Consider the following 19,099-nt stretch of genomic DNA (forward strand, 5'->3'; position numbering starts at 1 on the left):
GACAGCGCCGCTCGCGCAGGCGCAGTACAGAGTGACCTGGAGGTCGCTCTGACATCATCGCCGGGGACCGGGACGGACCTGCAGCGAACGGCTGCTGGCAGAGCTGCGGCGAGGGACGTCCTGGGATCTTGGAGCTGGAGGAAGCCCCCGGTAAGTACCACTTCTTTTACTATTTCTCCCCTGATGACTCCTTTAACAAATGTTGCAATAGCTTGTATGGGAGCTTTGCTATTTACCCACAAAGTCTGCACAAAATTACACGAAAATTACGCGTAAATTCATGCGTATTTACGAATGCCTACAAATTACAATCACATACAAAATTAATTATGCTTTTTGCATTATCACCGCATTATGATGACGATGCGTAATTGCAAACTACGATGCATAATTACGTATAGGCGTAATTTCTGCTCATCGCTACCCAGAAAAGCTTGCCTCATTTTTTATCAGTTAGCCATTAAAAGGTATTACTTTTACAAGACTTTGTTTTTTCTACCTGCATAATTATTCAAAACTATAGATGGATTACATTAACATGCAAAATTGATCACAATTTTTTAAAATAATATTTGCATTAAAATTTTGCATGGTAATTGTGAATTAGGATGCAAAATTACGATTATACGAAATGTGTGCTCATCACTACACTTTAATTATAACTAATATTTTCATGGATAATACACCTAATAACTTCTCTATCCAACTTACACGTTATGGTTCAACCAGTCCTGTCTCGTGTCTTTTTCGTAAAAGCAGACTATTTTTTTTTAAATCTTTTTCAGATTCTAGAACTTCTACTGCTATCTGTTCTAGCTACAGGGGTAAGTGGACTAAAAATGTCCACTTACCCCTGTAATGGGAACAGAATCTTATTCATTTATTATTCTAGTACACTTGCTAAACTATCAACCTTTCTGAAAAGGTAACCAGCCCCAAATTTCATTTCCTCCATTCTAAGAACCACATCCGCCCTACTTTCAGAGCATAACATCCTTTGCACCTTTTCGTCAAAAAACAATAAATACTAAATGAAACTAACGAGATAAGCACAATAGAACCTCATACTGCTTCTGTCATTACACGTGGTACGTTTTCTTGGGACACAGCCAAAACCACTGCTTGTGATCATGGCTTTAGGATGCAAATTGAATGCACTCTCCTTCTTCAAGAGCTACATCATTGAAAACTCCATTCTATGTTTCATGCTTTTCTCATTAGAAAAACTCATGGACTTGGAATTCAAGTGTCCCAAGGACAACACATTGGGATTGGTCTATGGCATGGTGTTTTTCTTTGCTCCAACTGGGATTGTAGCCATTGTGGCTTTTCATTTTAATTCCCAGAAGCGGTGGTGCATTCCACATGATAAAGGAAATGGGCCTGCAGGAGAAGAGGACACTCAGAGCCGCCAGAGAAGTGGAAATGTGCCTGCAGGAGGAGAGGACACTCAGAGCCGCCAGAGAAGTGGAAATGTGCCTGCAGGAGAAGAGGACACTCAGAACCCCCTGTTAAGTGAAAATGTGCCTGCAGGAAGGAAGGACGAGGCCATTCAGAGCAAGACCACAGAATGTAGCTGCTGCAAGCCAATCATATGTTTCTTCTTTAATTATAAAGTTCCTATTATCTGGCTGCTGATTATCATCACTGATGGGCAGTACTTGGAGTGTCTCGTGAAGTCTGCAGCTGATTTAGCAGAAACCAACCGGACACGGACAGATCCTCCACTGGACTGGACGACTATAAAAGACAACTATCTGAAATCCATATTCCAGGTAAGACTGCACACCTCCCACAAAACCCCACTGATATCTCTGCAATACTGTATACCACAAGAGTAATATTTACTAGACTAGAGGACTGTGTGCATTGTGATTTTTCTAAGTGCTAGGGCTGCTCATTTGGATTTCACAGAATTGAAATTTCCACATTTCCAATTAGAAATCTGTATTTCCGAGCGGAACTCAAAAATCAGAAAACGGAACTCGGAAATCAGATTTCGGCAAAAATACCGCATTACCACAACTCAGTAATTTCAGACTAATCACAGAATTCAGAAGCAGTGGACTAATCAGTGAATGCAGAGTCAACGCATTTGGCAAAGTATTTGGCCAGTCAGTGAATGCAAAAATAACCCCCCCCCCCCCCCCAAAAAAAAAATACTGCTCGAAATCGGAAATCAAATGTATATCCGCAGAATCGGTAATCGCCATTGGCTGAAATCGGATTTTCTACAGAGTCGGAAATGGACATTTCCAAACTTCCCTACTAAGCGCAATCACACTGTTTGAAGCAGTTTTTATGCAATTGCGCTTAGGTATAATCTATGGGTAAATTGCAAAGCAAGAGCAGTAATATGCAATTTCTGTGTGATTTCCTTATGTAGCATGACGCCCCACTCCTCGTCTTCCAAAAATTGAAATTGTGTAGCGCAGAATAGCGATCCCATGAAAGATTGCATTTTCACACAGCTGCAAATGGCGATCGCCGGAATCGCAGAGCGATTGTGATTTGCAGGGGAAAGGGCTTCTAGTATTTTGTGCACCTGAGGCAAAACCTAGGAAAACAAAAAACAGGTATTTAGCTTTGGGCCGTGGGTGCGCTTCCCTTCTTGTGTGAGCACGGCCCAGTATAGCCACACCTATGCAGTAGCACAGAGCTGCGTGTGGATGAGCGGTTTCAGCTTAATGCACAGGCACAACTGTACTCATGCAGGCGCAATACGGCCATGCAAGAAGGGGAGCTTGCCCATGGACTAATAGAGGGTCCGCCGCAGCATAAGTCTGTATTTTGCAGACTTAGGCCCAGTGCACACTTTAACCAATAGCTGATCTGCAAAACACTAGCGGTTTTGGGAGCAGATTTCAGAGCGATTCTAGGCATGTTTAGAGAGGATTTCTAAACATGCCTAGAGGTTTTGGCAGCGTTTTTTGTGTAGCAGATTACACAAATTGTTACAGTAAAAGCTGTTACTGAACAGCTACTGTAACAAAAACGCCTGGAAAACTACTCTGATCTAGAGTTATTCAGAGCGGTTTGCGTTTTCCTATACTTTACATTGATGCAGAAACGCTTCTGCAAACCGCAAACGTGCAGCAGGAGGTACGTTTGCGGTTTGCTACAATCCTCAAACACTGGTGTGCATCATCCCATTGAAATACATTAACCGAGCGGTTTGACAGGCGGATGCAGCCGACAGATCGCATCAAAAACTGCTCGGTGTGCACTGGGCCTTTGTCATACTTTTTTTAGTCATGGGCACTACTTTCTGGTGTTACATTTAGTGATGCTCCTAATGGGTCAATTAGGATTATGCAAAATTTCACGTAATTTTTCACAATTATGCATTGTGTAAGTACAATATACTACATTTGTGAATCATAATTATGTCTGTAATTACGCAATAATGTGTAATTCGCGTTCAATGCGTAAAAATATTCGCATATATTCACCAGTGTACCGCGCATGCGTGGTTATTATTTAAATATTCAATGTAAAAAATGTGTTTGTATGCGAAACAAAAAATGCGTTAATCAGCTAGTATACTGCAGATACGTGGCTATTATTTAAATAATCAATGCGAAAAATGTGTTATATGCAAAAAAAATAAAATAATTTGAATGAAATTTCTCGAAATTACACTAACATGCGTAATTACGGTTTGCGGTTATGTGAAATGTTTTGAGCAAAATCCGCAAATGTTGTATTACGATTATCATGCGCAAATGTGAATTATGATGCGTAATTACACATATTATTATTATTATTATTATTTATTGAATTTATAAAGCGCCAACATATTACGCAGCACTGAACATTAATTTAGGTTACAGACAATATTTAGGGGTGACATACAGCAATATGACAATACAGGAATACAAGAAAACCAGATCACACACCATAGTATGAGTACCAGGTAATGCTTAGTCAGTCACTGGATAGAGCATGGAGATTAGGCAAGTTAGATTCACTCAAATGCATAGCATGAGTTCACAGTAATGGAGGTGCAAGATCAGGTAGGACACAAAAGGAGGACCCTACACAAAGGCTTACAATCTAGAGGGAGAGGTAAGGACACGAATGGTAGGGGACCAGAGTTCAGCTGTAGGTTTAGAGCACTTGTGAGGGGTAGTAGGCCAGAGTGAAAAGGTGGGTTTTGAGGGCTTTCTTGAAGATGTTGAAGGAGGGGGCTGCACTAATGGGTGGAGGTAGGGAGTTCCATAGTGTTGGAGCAGCTCTTGAGAAGTCCTGGAGGCGTGCATGGGACTGGGTGATGCGGGGGGCGGTTAGGCGAAGTTCATTGGAAGAGCGGAGTGAGCGGCTAGGTGTGTACCTCTGAGTAAGATTGGAAATGTAAGTTGGACAGGTTTTGTGGACAGATTTGTAGGTCAGACACAGTATCTTGAATCTGATTCTGGACTGGATAGGAAGCCAGTGGAGGGATTCTAGGAGGGGATCTGCCGTGGTGGAGCGATGGGAGCAGTGGATAATTCTGGCTGCCGCATTCATGATGGACTGCAGTGGGGCTGTTCGGGTCATAGGGAGACCAGACAGCAGGGCATTGCAGTAGTCAAGGCGGAAAATTATGAGGGCATGGATGAGGAGTTTGGTGGTGGCAGAGGTCAGGAAAGGCCGAATCTTACAGATGTTACGAAGGTGGAAGTTGCAGGACTTTGTGAGGTTTTGGATGTGGGAAGTGAAGGAGAGTGCGGAGTCCAGGGTGACACCCAGACAGCGGGCTTGAGAGGTAGGGCGAATGGTAGTGTGGTTAACAGTGACATGCACATCTGGGAGGTTCGTGCATGGCCGTGGTGGGAAGATCATAAATTCCGTTTTGTCTAGATTTAGTTTCAGGAACCTAGCGGACATCCAGGAGGAGATGGCTGATAGGCAGGAGGAGACCTTGTCCATGGTAGTGGTGGATATGTCAGGGGTGTGGAGGTAGACCTGGGTGTCATCTGCATACAGATGATAGTTAAAACCCATGGAGGAGATAACCTTGCCAATGGAGGATGTGTATAGGGTGAACACAGTGGCGGACACAGGCAGCAGTGGGCCCCTGTGCAAAATATCAATTGTGGGCCCCCCTGACCTGCGGCGCGCGAAGCGCGCCGCGCCCCAAAATGGGTGCAGCTATAACCTGCGGCGCGCGAAGCGCGCCGCGGCAAAAAATGGGCGTGGATAGAACCTGCGGCGCGTAGCGCCGCTGCAAAAAATGGGCGTGGCAATGACCGGATAAGGGCGGAGCTAACTGTAATTTAAAGTGATCCCGGGGTGAGAGTGATATGGAGGCTGCCATATTTATTTCCTTTTAAACAATACTAGTTGCCTGGCGGCCCTGCTGATCTATTTGGCTGCAGTAATAAACTGAATTACACCAGCAACAAGCATGCAGCTTAATCTTCTCAGTTCTGACAATATTGTCAGAAACCCCTGACCTGCTGCATGCTTGTTCAGGGTCTATGGTTGAAAGAATAAGAGGCAGAGGACCAGAACGGCAACCAGGCAACTGGTATTGCTTAAAAGGAGAGAAATATGGCAGCCTCAATATTATTCTCACCTCAGGTTCCCTTGAAAAGTGCAACGCAAAGACAGTGGGCCCAAGTTTTGGTGACCCTTTCCCCAGAAAATTCACATAATTGTGCAGGTTTTCTCAAGAAAATACACATAATGTGAGCAGATTTGCCCAGAAAATACATTCAATCATGTCGGCAGATTTGCCCAGAAAATACGTGCAATCATGTCGGCAGATATGCCCAGAAAATACGTGCAATCATGTCGGCAGATATGCCCAGAAAATACGTGCAATCATGTCGGCAGATATGCCCAGAAAATACGTGCAATCATGTCGGCAGATATGCCCAGAAAATACGTGCAATCATGTCGGCAGATATGCCCAGAAAATACGTGCAATCATGTCGGCAGATATGCCCAGAAAATACGTGCAATCATGTCGGCAGATATGCCCAGAAAATACGTGCAATCATGTCGGCAGATATGCCCAGAAAATACGTGCAATCATGTCGGCAGATATGCCCAGAAAATACCTGCAATCATGTCGGCAGATATGCCCAGAAAATACCTGCAATCATGTCGGCAGATATGCCCAGAAAATACGTGCAATCATGTCGGCAGATTTGCCCAGAAAACACATGCAATCATGTAGCAAATTTGCCCAGAACATACATGCAATCATGTGGCAGACCTGCCCAGAACATACACGCAATCATGTGGCAGACCTGCCCAGAACATACACGCAATCATGTGGCAGACCTGCCCAGAACATACACCTGCTAAAATAAATAATAAAAAAAAAACATTTACTCACCTGCAGCAGCAGACCTCCTGTCCCAGCCTCCATCCGGCGCGCAGCTCCCATGGGTGGTTGGGTGGATAGGTAGCCTGGTGGGTAGGTAGGCAGCCGGGTGGGTAGGTAGGTAGCCCTTAGCCGGGTGGGTAAGTAGCCTGGTGGGTGGCTGGGTAGCCGGGTGGGTAGCCTGGTGGGTGGCTGGGTAGGCGGGTGGGTAGGTAGCCTGGTGGGTGGGTAGGTGGGTGGTTAGGTAGCTGGGTGGGTGGGTAGGTAGCCTGGTGGGTTGGTAGGTAGCCGGGTGGGTAGGTAGGTAGGTAGCCTGGTGGGTAGGTAGGTAGCCGGGTGGGTGTGTAGGTAGCCGGGGGGGGTTGTGAGGTAGCCGGGTGGGTGGTTAGGTAGCCGGGTGGGTAGGTAGGTAGCCGGGTGGGTAGGTAGGTATCCGGGTGGGTAGGTAGGTATCCGGGTGGGTGGGTAGGTAGCCGGGTGGGTAGGTAGGTATCCGGGTGGGTAGGTAGCCGGGTGGGTGGGTAGGTAGCCGGGTGGGTGGGTAGGTAGCCGGGTGGGTAGGTAGCCAGCAGGGTGGGTAGGTAGCCGGGTGGGTAGGTAGCCAGGTAGATAGCCGGCAGGGTGGTTAGGTAGCCGGGTGGGTAGCTAGGTAGCCGGGTGGGTAGGTAGCCAGGTAGATAGCCGGCAGGGTGGTTAGGTAGCCGGGTGGGTAGCTAGGTAGCCGGGTGGGTAGGTAGCCGGCAGGGTGGTTAGGTAGCCGGGTGGGTAGCTAGGTAGCCGGGTGGGTAGGTAGCCGGGTGGGTAGGTAGCCAGGTAGATAGCCGGCAGGGTGGTTAGGTAGCCGGGTGGGTAGCTAGGTAGCCGGGTGGGTAGGTAGCCAGGTAGATAGCCGGCAGGGTGGTCAGGTAGCCGGGTGGGTAGCTAGGTAGCCGGGTGGGTAGGTAGCCAGGTAGGTAGCCGGCAGGGTGGTTAGGTAGCCGGGTGGGTAGCTAGGTAGCCGGGTGGGTAGGTAGCCGGGTGGGTAGGTAGGTATCCGGGTGGGTAGGTAGCCGGGTGGGTGGGTAGGTAGCCGGGTGGGTGGGTAGGTAGCCGGGTGGGTAGGTAGCCAGCAGGGTGGGTAGGTAGCCGGGTGGGTAGGTAGCCAGGTAGATAGCCGGCAGGGTGGTTAGGTAGCCGGGTGGGTAGCTAGGTAGCCGGGTGGGTAGGTAGCCAGGTAGATAGCCGGCAGGGTGGTTAGGTAGCCGGGTGGGTAGCTAGGTAGCCGGGTGGGTAGGTAGCCGGCAGGGTGGTTAGGTAGCCGGGTGGGTAGCTAGGTAGCCGGGTGGGTAGGTAGCCGGGTGGGTAGGTAGCCAGGTAGATAGCCGGCAGGGTGGTTAGGTAGCCGGGTGGGTAGCTAGGTAGCCGGGTGGGTAGGTAGCCAGGTAGATAGCCGGCAGGGTGGTCAGGTAGCCGGGTGGGTAGCTAGGTAGCCGGGTGGGTAGGTAGCCAGGTAGGTAGCCGGCAGGGTGGTTAGGTAGCCGGGTGGGTAGCTAGGTAGCCGGGTGGGTAGGTAGCCGGGTGGGTAGGTAGCCAGGTAGATAGCCGGCAGGGTGGTTAGGTAGCCGGGTGGGTAGGTAGCCAGGTAGATAGCCGGCAGGGTGGTTAGGTAGCCGGGTGGGTAGCTAGGTAGCCGGGTGGGTGGGTAGGTAGCCTGGTTAGGTAGCCGGGTGGATGGTTAGGTAGCGGGGTAGGTAGCCGGGTGGGTGGGTAAGGTAGCCGGGTGGGTAGCTATCCGGGTGGGGGGCCCGACTCCTATCCTCCCTCACTCACCTCGGGGCCCCCCTCCCGGTATGCGCTGCAGCCGGCGGGAGAGCAGAAAATACAGGAAGTCTCCGGCCGGGGCTGCAGCAGACGCTAGAGGCAGCTGCTGCTTAGTTTCCGATATGTCTCCAAAGTTGGAGACCAAGCTGCAGCTGCCGCCCCGGCCGGAGACTTCTTGTATTTTCCGCTCTCCCGCCGCATGAGGGGGGGGGGGGGGGCGAGGTGAGGGGGGGAGGACAGGAGTTGGGCCCCCCAGGTTAAAAAAAAAAAAAAAAAAAAAAAAAAAAAAAAAAAAACCTGCAATACTTAATGGGCCCCTGAAGCAGCAGAACTTCAGGGGCCCTTGTGCGGCGGCACGGCCTGCACGGCCGTATGTCCGCCACTGGGTGAACAGTAGGGGACCAAGGACTGAACCTTGGGGGACTCCAACCGAGAGGTGGTTGGGGGTGGACATAGGCGTAATTTCTGCGCATCACTAGTTACATTATTTCTTTGGTGTGTCCAACTACTGTAGTTTCTCTAGACTGGTCTTGTTATCAGTCTTTTCTACACTTGTATACTGCTACATAACTTTTCACTTACTTCCACACTTACTTTTCTTGCTCATTTGCACATTTTTGCTCATCTTTGCATAAATGTCATTTTTTCTCCTGCTATATTATCTACCTGAGTTTAAAGACTCGTTTCTGCAAATGGAGACAGAAGGAAGAAAAAGCGCACACTGTGATACTAGTAAGTGAGGTCTAGGTCATATAGGAAAGGTCTCACCTGGCTGTCGAGGCTGGAGAAACCTATGTAGGTTTGCCAGCCAGAGCGGGGACAAGGTCCTCCAGCTCCCAAGGCTGAGGCACCAAAGTGCGCCCCTCCATCCCTCCCACCCGAGCCATCACACACTGATTGCCATTAGACTAAGAGGCGCCACAGGGCCCACAACCTCCCCAACACCTTAATATCTAGTTATCTGGCTTGCAGTCACTGCCATGTATCCCCTTTTCTTATTTCTTTCTGCTTCATACACAATTAGGAATGACAGCTGAATGAATTGTGCGCCCCCTCCTACACTGCGCCCTGAGGCTGGAGCCTCTCCAGCCTATGCCTCGGCCCGGCCCTGTTGCCAGCTGTCACACTTAAAGAGAACCAGAGATGAAGCAACCTCATGTATTTTACCTTATAAATCAGTGGGAACATGACAGTAAACACCTAATCTGCTCTTTGTTACATTGTTCTCTGTTTAATTTGCCTGTTATCACCTCTAAGATAAGAATCCCGACTAAGCAGTCGGTCTGGCTTTGCTACAGAATAATTATAGCTGAGACTGTGTTCTTTGCTGTCTTCAAGTCCAAGCCTGCCCCCTGCTGGCTTTGCTCAGGAATCATTATAGCTGAGTCATTATAGCAAAGCCAGAATCAATGCTCAGTCCGGGATTCTTATCTCAGCTAGATAACAGACACTTTTAGCAGTGAGGATGGAACAGAGAGCATGGTAAATGTTTTCTCTAATGTTCCCACTGATTTCTATGGTAAAATACACAAGGGTGCTTCGTCTCTGGTTCACTTTAAGTCCCTCTTAGGGCCAGTGCACACCAAAACCTCTAACAGATCTGTTAGCGCTAGAGGTTTTTGAAGCAGATTTCAGAGCGATTCCTAGGAATGTTTAGAGAGGTTTTCTAAGCATGCCTAGCATTTTTTGGAGCATTTTTGTGTAGCAGATTACATATATTGTTACAGTAGAGCTGTTACTGAACAGCTTCTGTAACAAAAACACCTGGAAAACTGATCTAGATCTGATCTAGTGTTTTTCAGAGCGGTTTTCCACTTTCCTATATTTTAACATTGAGGGAGAAACGCCTCAGAAATCTAAAAAATGCTGCAGCCCCCGAGTTTGCTTTTGTGGAAAAAACAAACCGCTCTGGTGTGCATCAGCCCTTTGAAATATATTACCCAAACTGTTTTTTAAACAGCTAGCATTTTTAAAAACGCTCCAGAACCGCTCTGGTGTGCACCAGCCCTTATACCGGGACAGGGCCGAATTTACCATAAGGCAATGTAGGCATGTGTCTACAGGCACCTGATGTTGAAAAGGCAGCTCATTCCCCTCCTTTAGTGCCCACCTCCCTTTTCTCTATGCAGACTCCTGAGCAGAGAGTAAATGAGAGGTTACTCACCCTGCTCTCGGTATTCCACTGGCGAGATCTCCCTTCAGTCAGGGGTCATGTCCATTCATTATAGGCACTGCGATTGGTTCGGGGAAGCCTTGCCTCCCTTCGCCAACCGCTGACACAGAAATACCGCCGCTCATTGCGGCAGTCACGCACGCATGCGCCCGCACTTGGGGCTTAAACACTGGACACGGATACGCATCCAGTTAGACTTGAGGGATGCCTATCTGGACAAGTATACTCATCTAGATAAGCTTAATTACTTAATCAGGCTAGGGGAACTGAAAAGCAAAAGTCTAGTGGATGTAAAGGGGAGCTCTAGGCAAATCCTTTTAGGTCCCTTTTATACTTACGGTGTTGCGTCGCTTCCACCTGAAGCACCTCCTTGCAATGACCACTAGCTGCTTGAAATTCCAGAAAATAGATTCTACGTCCTTATTAGTGCAGCTGTAGGTTTTAGGACGTAGAATGTATGTCCTGCATTAAAATCCGCCACCTGTTGCCGCATCTGCACATGCATGCACGTGCACGTGATCATGCTTGCTCATGCACGTGCATTTGCCCGGTCCTGTGAATGATTGTTGATAGCAAATAGCAACAATCATTCAATAACGTTAGGGGGAAAAAAGTTTTAAAAGTAAAAAAATAAAAAAAAATTGTAGTAACATGTTTCCATTAAAATAAAAAGTGATTTTAAACCCAGTCTAGCCTATTAACCACTTGAGGACCACAGTGGTAAACCCCCCTAAAGACCAGGCACATTTTTACTAAAATGGCCACTGCAGCTTTAAGGCCAAGCTGCAGGGTCGCACAACACAGCACACGAGTGACCCCCTCCCTTTTCCTCCCACCAACAGACCTCTCTGTTGGTGGGGTCTGATCGCCCCCCAGTTGTTTATTTTTTTTAAATAAATATAATATAAAATCATGGCGGTCGGCTGTCATAGACTTCTGCCTATGAGAGCCGATCGCTCTCTTGTCCCCCAGGGGGACAGCCGTGTCACATCGCTGCTGCTGATCGCAGCACTGTACACGTAAATAGACAGCAGTTTTGCCGTCTTTACAGCCTCCCAAGGGTCAATCGCCGCTCGGAGACTGAAGGCGGGGCGGAGCTTCGCCCCTCGAGCAGGAGATGCGCGCGCAGCCTGCGCGCAATCTCCTGCAAAACAGAGCCCCAGGACTTGACGCCAATCGGCGTTAGGCAGTCCTGGGGCTGCCGCTGCGGCCACGCCCATCGGCGTTAGGCAGTCGGCAGGTAGTTAACCCATTATTAACCCCTGCAATACCTATACCTGTTTATAAACATTTACTGACTGCCACCTGTAGCAATCGGATGCGATCGTAAGGGCAAAAGTTCCGGGCCCCAATGCTCTACAGATGTATTGCTCTGTCGTTGCCTAGCGATGCACCTGTACAGTACTATGGCCCCCGAACTGTCGCCCTAGCGAACGCATCCGATCGCCATAGACACATAGGCTGGGGATAGCGGTCCGCCACATGCTCAGCTATCAAAAAATATGGAATATGGGGTATCATATTAAAAAATATGGAATATGGGGTATCATATTAACCGGGAAGGGCCACAGAATTCATAGTTATATGTTTTATAACTGTGGGACGTGTCATGTGAAAATTACGAAGGGTGAAAAATGAAAATAAATGGTATTTTCTGCTTTTACACCTAATTTTTCAGTTTTGGGAGAAAAATATTACCCAAAAGAAAGCCTAGCTTATACTGAAAAAAACAAGATGCATATCATTTAGATGGCATAAGTAATTAAAATGTTACTGCTGTATCAAAATGACGCAGCTAGCGGATTTGCAATGAGTGTGCGGAAGTTCATTTTGACTTTGCTGTTTTGCTTGCCACACCCCTTTCAGCACCTCCCACCAACACATCTGCAAATGTCCTAGTTTGAGGTGAGGAGCCTAGATTTTGTGTTTTTATATTGACACACCTAACATCAGGGATCTATTCCTAGGAAAAGAGGTGAGTGGACCCACCTGAAAAACCCCTGCACCAAAAATGGGCGTGGTCAAGCATAACGTGGGTGTGGTCATGGGTGGGTCCAAATATACATGATCTTAGCAGTGGTGTAAAAGGTCTGCCGGGGAACATTGAGCTCTGTCAGAGTGTATCCCCCAAAAATAGATGTAATCTGACAGCATTTAACCAAAAAGACATGTAATCTGGCAAAAGTTTCTCCAAAATACAGATAATATGGCAGTGGTTCGCCCAAAATAGACATGGCTGCAAAATAGACAACCTGGCAGCAGCAGCTCCCCCAGCATACACGCAATCTGGAAGCAGTTCCCCAAATGCGAAACTTGGCAGCGGGTCACCCAAAATACACGTAACACCCAAAATACATGTAATCTGGCAGCTGTGGTCCCCCAAACATACACAATCTGGCTGCAGTTCCCCAAATTACGCGTAATGGGGGGGAGAGGGAGGAAGGGGGAGCCCCAAGGTGAGGGAGGGGCAGGGGGAGACGTCCCCTCTTCCCCGCTGTGCCCATGATCGCTCCTTCTTCTCTGCACTCTCTCCCTCCACACATGCTAGGGTGGACGTCATCCACCCTCTGAAAAAAGCAGGTGGACGTCGTCCACCCACATTCCCCAGGACTCGACCCCTGCCTAACATGTCAAAAATGTCAGGAACCTTAAGGGGTAAAAACCGTGAAAAGCAAACTGGTTAAAGTCAGTGGAACATGTTACACTTCCTGTGATGCAATGCACCGGTAGTGCTCTAGCTTATGCAGAGGCTGCAGTGTGTTATCCCGCATTGCGCACGGCACCAAAAACAATGTAAGTCAATGGTAACATGCAAATCATGAATTTTCAACATGTTTATTTTGCTATGGCTACACCCAATCCTACTCTCACACAGAACCCTCCCCTGGTGGTGCCAAACCCTGAGATTAACCCCCCCCCCCGGTGGTGCCTCACTCTATGACCTACCCCTGGTGGTGCCTACTGCCTAACCCTTAATCCCCCCTGGTGATGCCTAAACCTAACCCTCCTTGGTGGCACCTAACCCTAAATCCCCTTCCTTAAGCTAACCCCCCTCATTCGCAAAGCGGAGATATGCAGCTATGAGGGTAAATTTGGGTACTCGATTAGCGGCAAGAGGGCCCATTTTTTGGGAACAGGCTTGCGGGGGAAAACAAGGCTTGTCGAAAACTAGATTGCCGCATTGCATATTGGGTGCGGAGCCATGATTTGGCAAAAAAGGTAAAAAGTGGTGCCCTGTGGCGCCCACTAGTGGCTGCCGCTATGTGCCAAAATTTCCCTATCATGCTACAAAATGCAACTTTTATCATAGGCGCTATGGCTGCACCGTTTTTTTTCCGTAAGGGCTCCCGCTCCCTTTTTATTCTGCTTTGGTTATGGATTGGCATTGAAGGACCCTGACAGTCTGTGTGTCCCAAAAAGTAACCCTTTCTCTGCTGGGGGGTGGAGATTGTAATGAGAGATGGGCAGTCTCTGCCACATGATCCAGTTCCACCCCTCTCAGAGTACAAAGAAATATGAAATATCTGTATTGATCATATCTCTGTTGCAGTGCATCAGATCATGTAGAAGATGATAACTGTGGATTCCTCAAGTTCTCTGGTGTTCATAGATATCAAACATGGATTAGTTATTATGTTCATTTCAGAGAAAACCATATGTTTGTGACAGAAGGTGGTAGAAAATGATTATTGCTTGGCAGGGGCATAGCAATAGTGGCCATAGCATCTGCTATGGGGCCCTAGAGCATAGGGGGCCCAGGGGGTACTGTATTCACCATTAACTTTCTTGTGATTCTCCACCCTCAGTTCCCATGAACTATGTGCAGTGTTGATTGCATAAGAATATAAAGTAACTCATATCCATAGAGTTACATACATACAAGTCATATTGTTTGAGCGTGCCTACATCTGAGGGCTCCATGAAAGCTTTGCTATGGGGCACCATGATCTGTTGCTTGGGCATCTTCAGGTTGTGTCCAGGGACCAGCTAGCTAATTTTGATATGACTAGCATTTATAGAAAGATGGAAATATAGAAAAAAATCATATGATTTATTCCTCTGTTAATTGAAGAACATTTGGATTCCATGTCCCCAGGAAAGGACATGGGGGAATGTTGGGATTTAAAAAAGGGTGGCGGTGCAGCTTACATGCTCAGAAGCGTATTTTTTACAATACGCTTCTGAGCACTTCCCTATTTCCAAAACAGGAAGTGAGCCAAGTGAGAGTCACTTCCTGTTTTGCTGTCGGCCAGAAGGGGATTACCGTGTATTAACACGGTAATCACCCGAATGCCTGTTTTTGGTGGTGTGGTGCGGCCTGGCCCACTAGTGTGAAACTAGTTTATGGCAGATGGGAAAAAAACTGTTTTTCATAAGTGGAATAGACAGCAAAATAAAAAAAAAGCTGACAGATTTTCACGTTTCTATCCAAAACAAAACAAATATGGGGCTGTGGGTTTCACTTTTATTATTAATATTTTCAAGCATGTGCATGATGCATAAAACACCTATTAACCTCTCTATCCAACTTACACATCATTTTTCAATCAGTCCTGTCTCTTGGCTTTTTAGTAATGGCAGACTATTTTTTCTTCTTTTTCAGATTGTTGGAGTTTTACTGATATTTTTAGTGTTTCTATTGTTATTCTGCATACCAAAATGTAAGTGTAAATGGGCACAACGATGTGATGAACTTATAAATGAAGCGGAGATGGGTCTGAGAAAGGCAGCAACGGACAAACAGAAAGAAGTCCTGCATCCACCGGTTGTGACGATTCCTAAATGTAAAAACTGGAGGGAGCATGGTGAATGCTCTACCCATCTACAGAAAGATACAGTAATGAAAGACTTTACAGAAATGAAGGAAATGGCAAGTGTATCACCACAGGAACACCCTGCACCATCTAACGCAACACTGGCAGGAAACGCATCACAACAGGAATCATCAGTAGACGAAGCATAAATGCACAACAGGAACACCATAAACCAGCATTTCATAACATTTTTACCATGGACGACCCTTCCAAATATTGATCCCAGGGAACCTCTGCATAAAAGTGACACATTAGTGGAGGGGACTGTTTTACACATAACCTGCAAGTATTCCTTTTTTGGAGGGACAGTCCCTCTTTGGGAACCAAATCCCCCTGTCCCTCTTTCTTCCCCATTTGTACCTTTTTCGGGACTGATATACAGACCTATGTAATACATGTGTTTTCCTACCGAAAAAAATGTGTTTAATTGACTCCAAACTTTATTTCCATCATTTAAAGATAGTTATTACTTTCAAATGTTAATATGAAAGAAAACTAATGGTGAGGCAAATGGACCAATGAGGCTTGAATGATAAAACTACATTTTTTTGCTTATGAATTCTTTGTGGTATGGGTGACTAAGGATGCGGTGGGGGCGTGGTTAGAGGTATGGCAGGGGCGTGCCTTACTTATGGTGTCCCTCTTTCTTAACTCAAAAAGTTGGGAGGTGTGGTTTTACAGGAGGGATGATATTAAAACCACTTTTTTTAAAATTATTATTGTAATAGCCTCCTTGTTTAGTCCCCGTTCCACTCTCCTCTTTTACAGATCACCGGAGTTCATGCCCTTCATAAATGTGCTCCCTATTATAGTCACTTAGCTTGAGGCCTGGAACCCACTAAAGCGCTTTTTTATGAGTGTTTACGGTTCGCTTTAAATCGCTAGTGATTTCCCTAAACGCCCTGCCAATGTAAATAAATGAAACAAATTCCACAGTAGCGATTGCGATTAGCAAAATCGCAATCGCAGGACATGCAGCATTTTAGGAGCGATTTTACAAAATGTAAGTTTTTGGCAACGATCGTGATAGAGATTTGTGATTAGCGATTTTAATTCTGATTGGTCCTTTCAAATTATTACTTTTTTTTACAGTTTGCAGTTATTCAAAATTGCACACAAATCGCTGTACATTGAAGCGCTGGCAAATTGGTGATTAATTGCTACACACAGCGATTTGTGTGCAATTTTGAATAACTGCAAACTGTAAAAAAAAAAGTAATAATTTGAAAGGACCAATCAGAATTAAAATCGCTAATCACAAATCTCTATCACAATCGCTGCCAAAAAGCTTCCATTTTGTAAAATTGCTACCAAAATCACCAGAAAACGCTCATGAAATCGCTTACAAAGCACTATTTAAAAACACCAGCGATTTGCGATTTGTAGAGGGTTCCAGGACTTATACTGCTTCTTACTATACCGTAGCTCTCAATATTTTAGTGCTACTTGTTATCATGGACTTTTAACCACTTCCTGCAAAACTGACATTTTAAAACTTCACTTTTTTGGACTCTTCTGTGCAAAACAAACATTTTAAAACAATATGTTCTGCAGAAGACATAATTACAATACACCCACGGGTGCTGGGGGGCAGGCATGATCACGTGCACATATGTACGTACGAGCATGCGTGTGACCACTTTCCGACATCTTGGAAATCAATCAGGAGAAAGAGAAGTGAATGCAACATTGAAGGAACACCATTTTGCATTATGCTTGGCCAACCCTAGACCACCAGGAAAGCCATTTTGGAGGTGAAGTCTTAGTTTAGCAGGGAAGCCATATGGGGAGGGGGAAAGCACTAGACACCAGGGAACTGTAGATAGAAGGGGAGTCACTAGACACCAAGGAACTATATAGGGGAGGGGGGCTACTAGACAACAGATAACTGTTTGGGAAGGAAAAGAGGACTGCTAGACACCAGGGATGTATAGGGGAGGGCGGAGGCATTAGATACCAGGGAAACATTAATGATTGGGTGGCCAACGTCTTAGCAGTAGCACCACTCTTAAAAAGAGGAGAGATATCGGAACTGAAACATTTCCCACACTCTGGTCATGTATAAGGATGCTCATCTGTGTGACTTCTCTGACGTCTACAAAGATCACGTCTTCAACTGAAACATTTCCCACGTTCAGGACACAAATAAGTAAGTTCACCTGTGTGACTCCTCTGATCTGGATCTCTTTTTAAAAAAAAGTTTTCATCTTGTTCCCACTGTTCTTCTTAAAGCTGAATGAAACCCAGCATTTCTTCTTTGCTCTAAAAGATTATTTACAGCATATTATATACTACCACTTTTTTTTTCTAGAACAGCATTCAACTAGTTAAGCACAGGACTTACTTAAAGAGGAACTCCAGCCTAAACAAACATACTGTCATTAAGTTACATTAGTTATGTTAATTAAAATTGATAGGTAATATAATCTCTTACCCACACTGTTTTAAAAGAACAGGCAAATGTTTGATTTCATGATGGCAGCCATCTTTTTGGTTGAAAGGAGGTGACAGAGAGCATGAGACACAGTTCCAACTGTCCTGTGTCCTGAGCACCTCTCCCAGTTGCTAGGCAACGTGAATAACAACTTAGGAAATCCCATCATGCTCTACACAGCATCAGGGAAAAAAAGCCCAGGCTTTTTTTCTTTGATGGGCGGAGCTTAGCTAAAAATGCAGCTAAAAATGATGCTTTGGTAAGAAAAACAAAGTTCTGATGCCGTGAAAAAAACACCAAGCCTTTTCAGTTCTGCTGAGTAGATTTTTAGTCCAGAGGTTCACTTTAAGCTCCCTGCAGGGACAGCCCACATCCGAACTAGTGATTATCTTGTGTTTAACATTAGTTTGTGTTTCCTTAATCGTATCAAGTGAAGAATGTAAACACTTCTCTGACTGTGCAGACACTCCAGAACACAGACAGCTACTCAGAAATCATTCATGGGTACATTACAATAGAAATACACCAGTTATGAATAAAATGCAATTCCAGCTCTCAGAGCAAAAAAAAAAATAATAATATATAAATAATAAAAAAAAATAATAGATAAAAAATAGATAAATAATAATAATACAAAAATATAACTGTATGTGATATGAAAAGTAGGAAAACAGGTTTTTATTGAATAGTATGACAGAATTTTATACCACTTTAACATACCCTTCAAATTTGGTGATTCTAGCTTGGGGGCTTTGCTATTCACCGTTTGCCTGCCATTAAAGTCAATAGGGCTCACCGCAAATGTTTGGTTCATAAACGAGTTTGCAAACGCTTATCCGTGATGTTTACCCATCCCTACTGCCAGTGCCAGCCAAGTACATGGGCAAATAAACAACAAGGTGAGGTGTATGTTAATGATACATTCTTTTTTTCTTGTTTTTTTCTTTAATCATTAGATTTTTATTGATATTTATGTCATTACAGAGGTATGGACATGCGTTTCATAGACATAAAAATAACTTTAAATAAAGAAAAAATTTGTGTGACAAAGAGTCAAAACCATTAACCACTTGCCGACCGCCCACAGCCCATGGGCGGCGGCAAAGTGGATGCCTTAAGGACCGCAATACGCCTTAGGGCGTTGCGTCCTTTTCCTATGCCGGGGGAGCGATCGCGTCATTGATGACGCGCGCTTCCCCCGGCAACTGGCTCCGCCCACCCGCCGTAACATCCCGCCGGCCATACGGAAGCGCCGGCGGGATGTTAACCCCGCGATCGCCGCTACAAAGTGTATAATACACTTTGTAATGTATACAAAGTGTATTATACAGGCTGCCTCCTGCCCTGGTGGTCCCAGTGTCCGAGGGACCACCAGGGCAGGCTGCAGCCACCCTAGTCTGCACCCAAACACACTGATCTGCCCCCCCCCCGCCCACTGATCGCCCACAGCACCCCTCAGACCCCCCCCTGCCCACCCCCCAGACCCCTGTTTGCACCCAATCACCCCCCTAATAACCCATCAATCACTCCCTGTCACTATCTATCAACGCTATTTTTTTTTT

General features: G+C 46.1%; 1 protein-coding gene across 1 annotated transcript; it reads left to right on the top strand.

Moving 5' to 3' along the window:
* The first annotated feature begins 1,065 nt into the window (after window positions 1-1,065).
* Window positions 1,066-15,815, top strand: LOC137545094 (uncharacterized). The gene is made up of 2 exons (XM_068266204.1): window positions 1,066-1,775; window positions 14,893-15,815. The coding sequence occupies exons 1-2, from the start codon at window positions 1,131-1,133 to the stop codon at window positions 15,250-15,252; spliced, it is 1,005 nt and encodes a 334-aa protein (XP_068122305.1). The 5' UTR covers window positions 1,066-1,130; the 3' UTR covers window positions 15,253-15,815.
* The last annotated feature ends 3,284 nt before the right edge of the window (window positions 15,816-19,099 follow it).

This window comes from Hyperolius riggenbachi, chromosome 2 (genome assembly GCF_040937935.1).
Source record: "Hyperolius riggenbachi isolate aHypRig1 chromosome 2, aHypRig1.pri, whole genome shotgun sequence".
NCBI classification, from domain to species: Eukaryota; Metazoa; Chordata; class Amphibia; order Anura; family Hyperoliidae; genus Hyperolius; species Hyperolius riggenbachi.

Coding starts and splice junctions, on each gene's coding strand:
- LOC137545094 (XM_068266204.1), top strand. CDS start 1,131: ATGGCTTTAGGATGCAAATTGAATGCACTCTCCTTCTTCAAGAGCTAC. Junction 1,776..14,892: donor ATCTGAAATCCATATTCCAG/GTAAGACTGCAC, acceptor CTTCTTTTTCAG/ATTGTTGGAGTTTTACTGAT.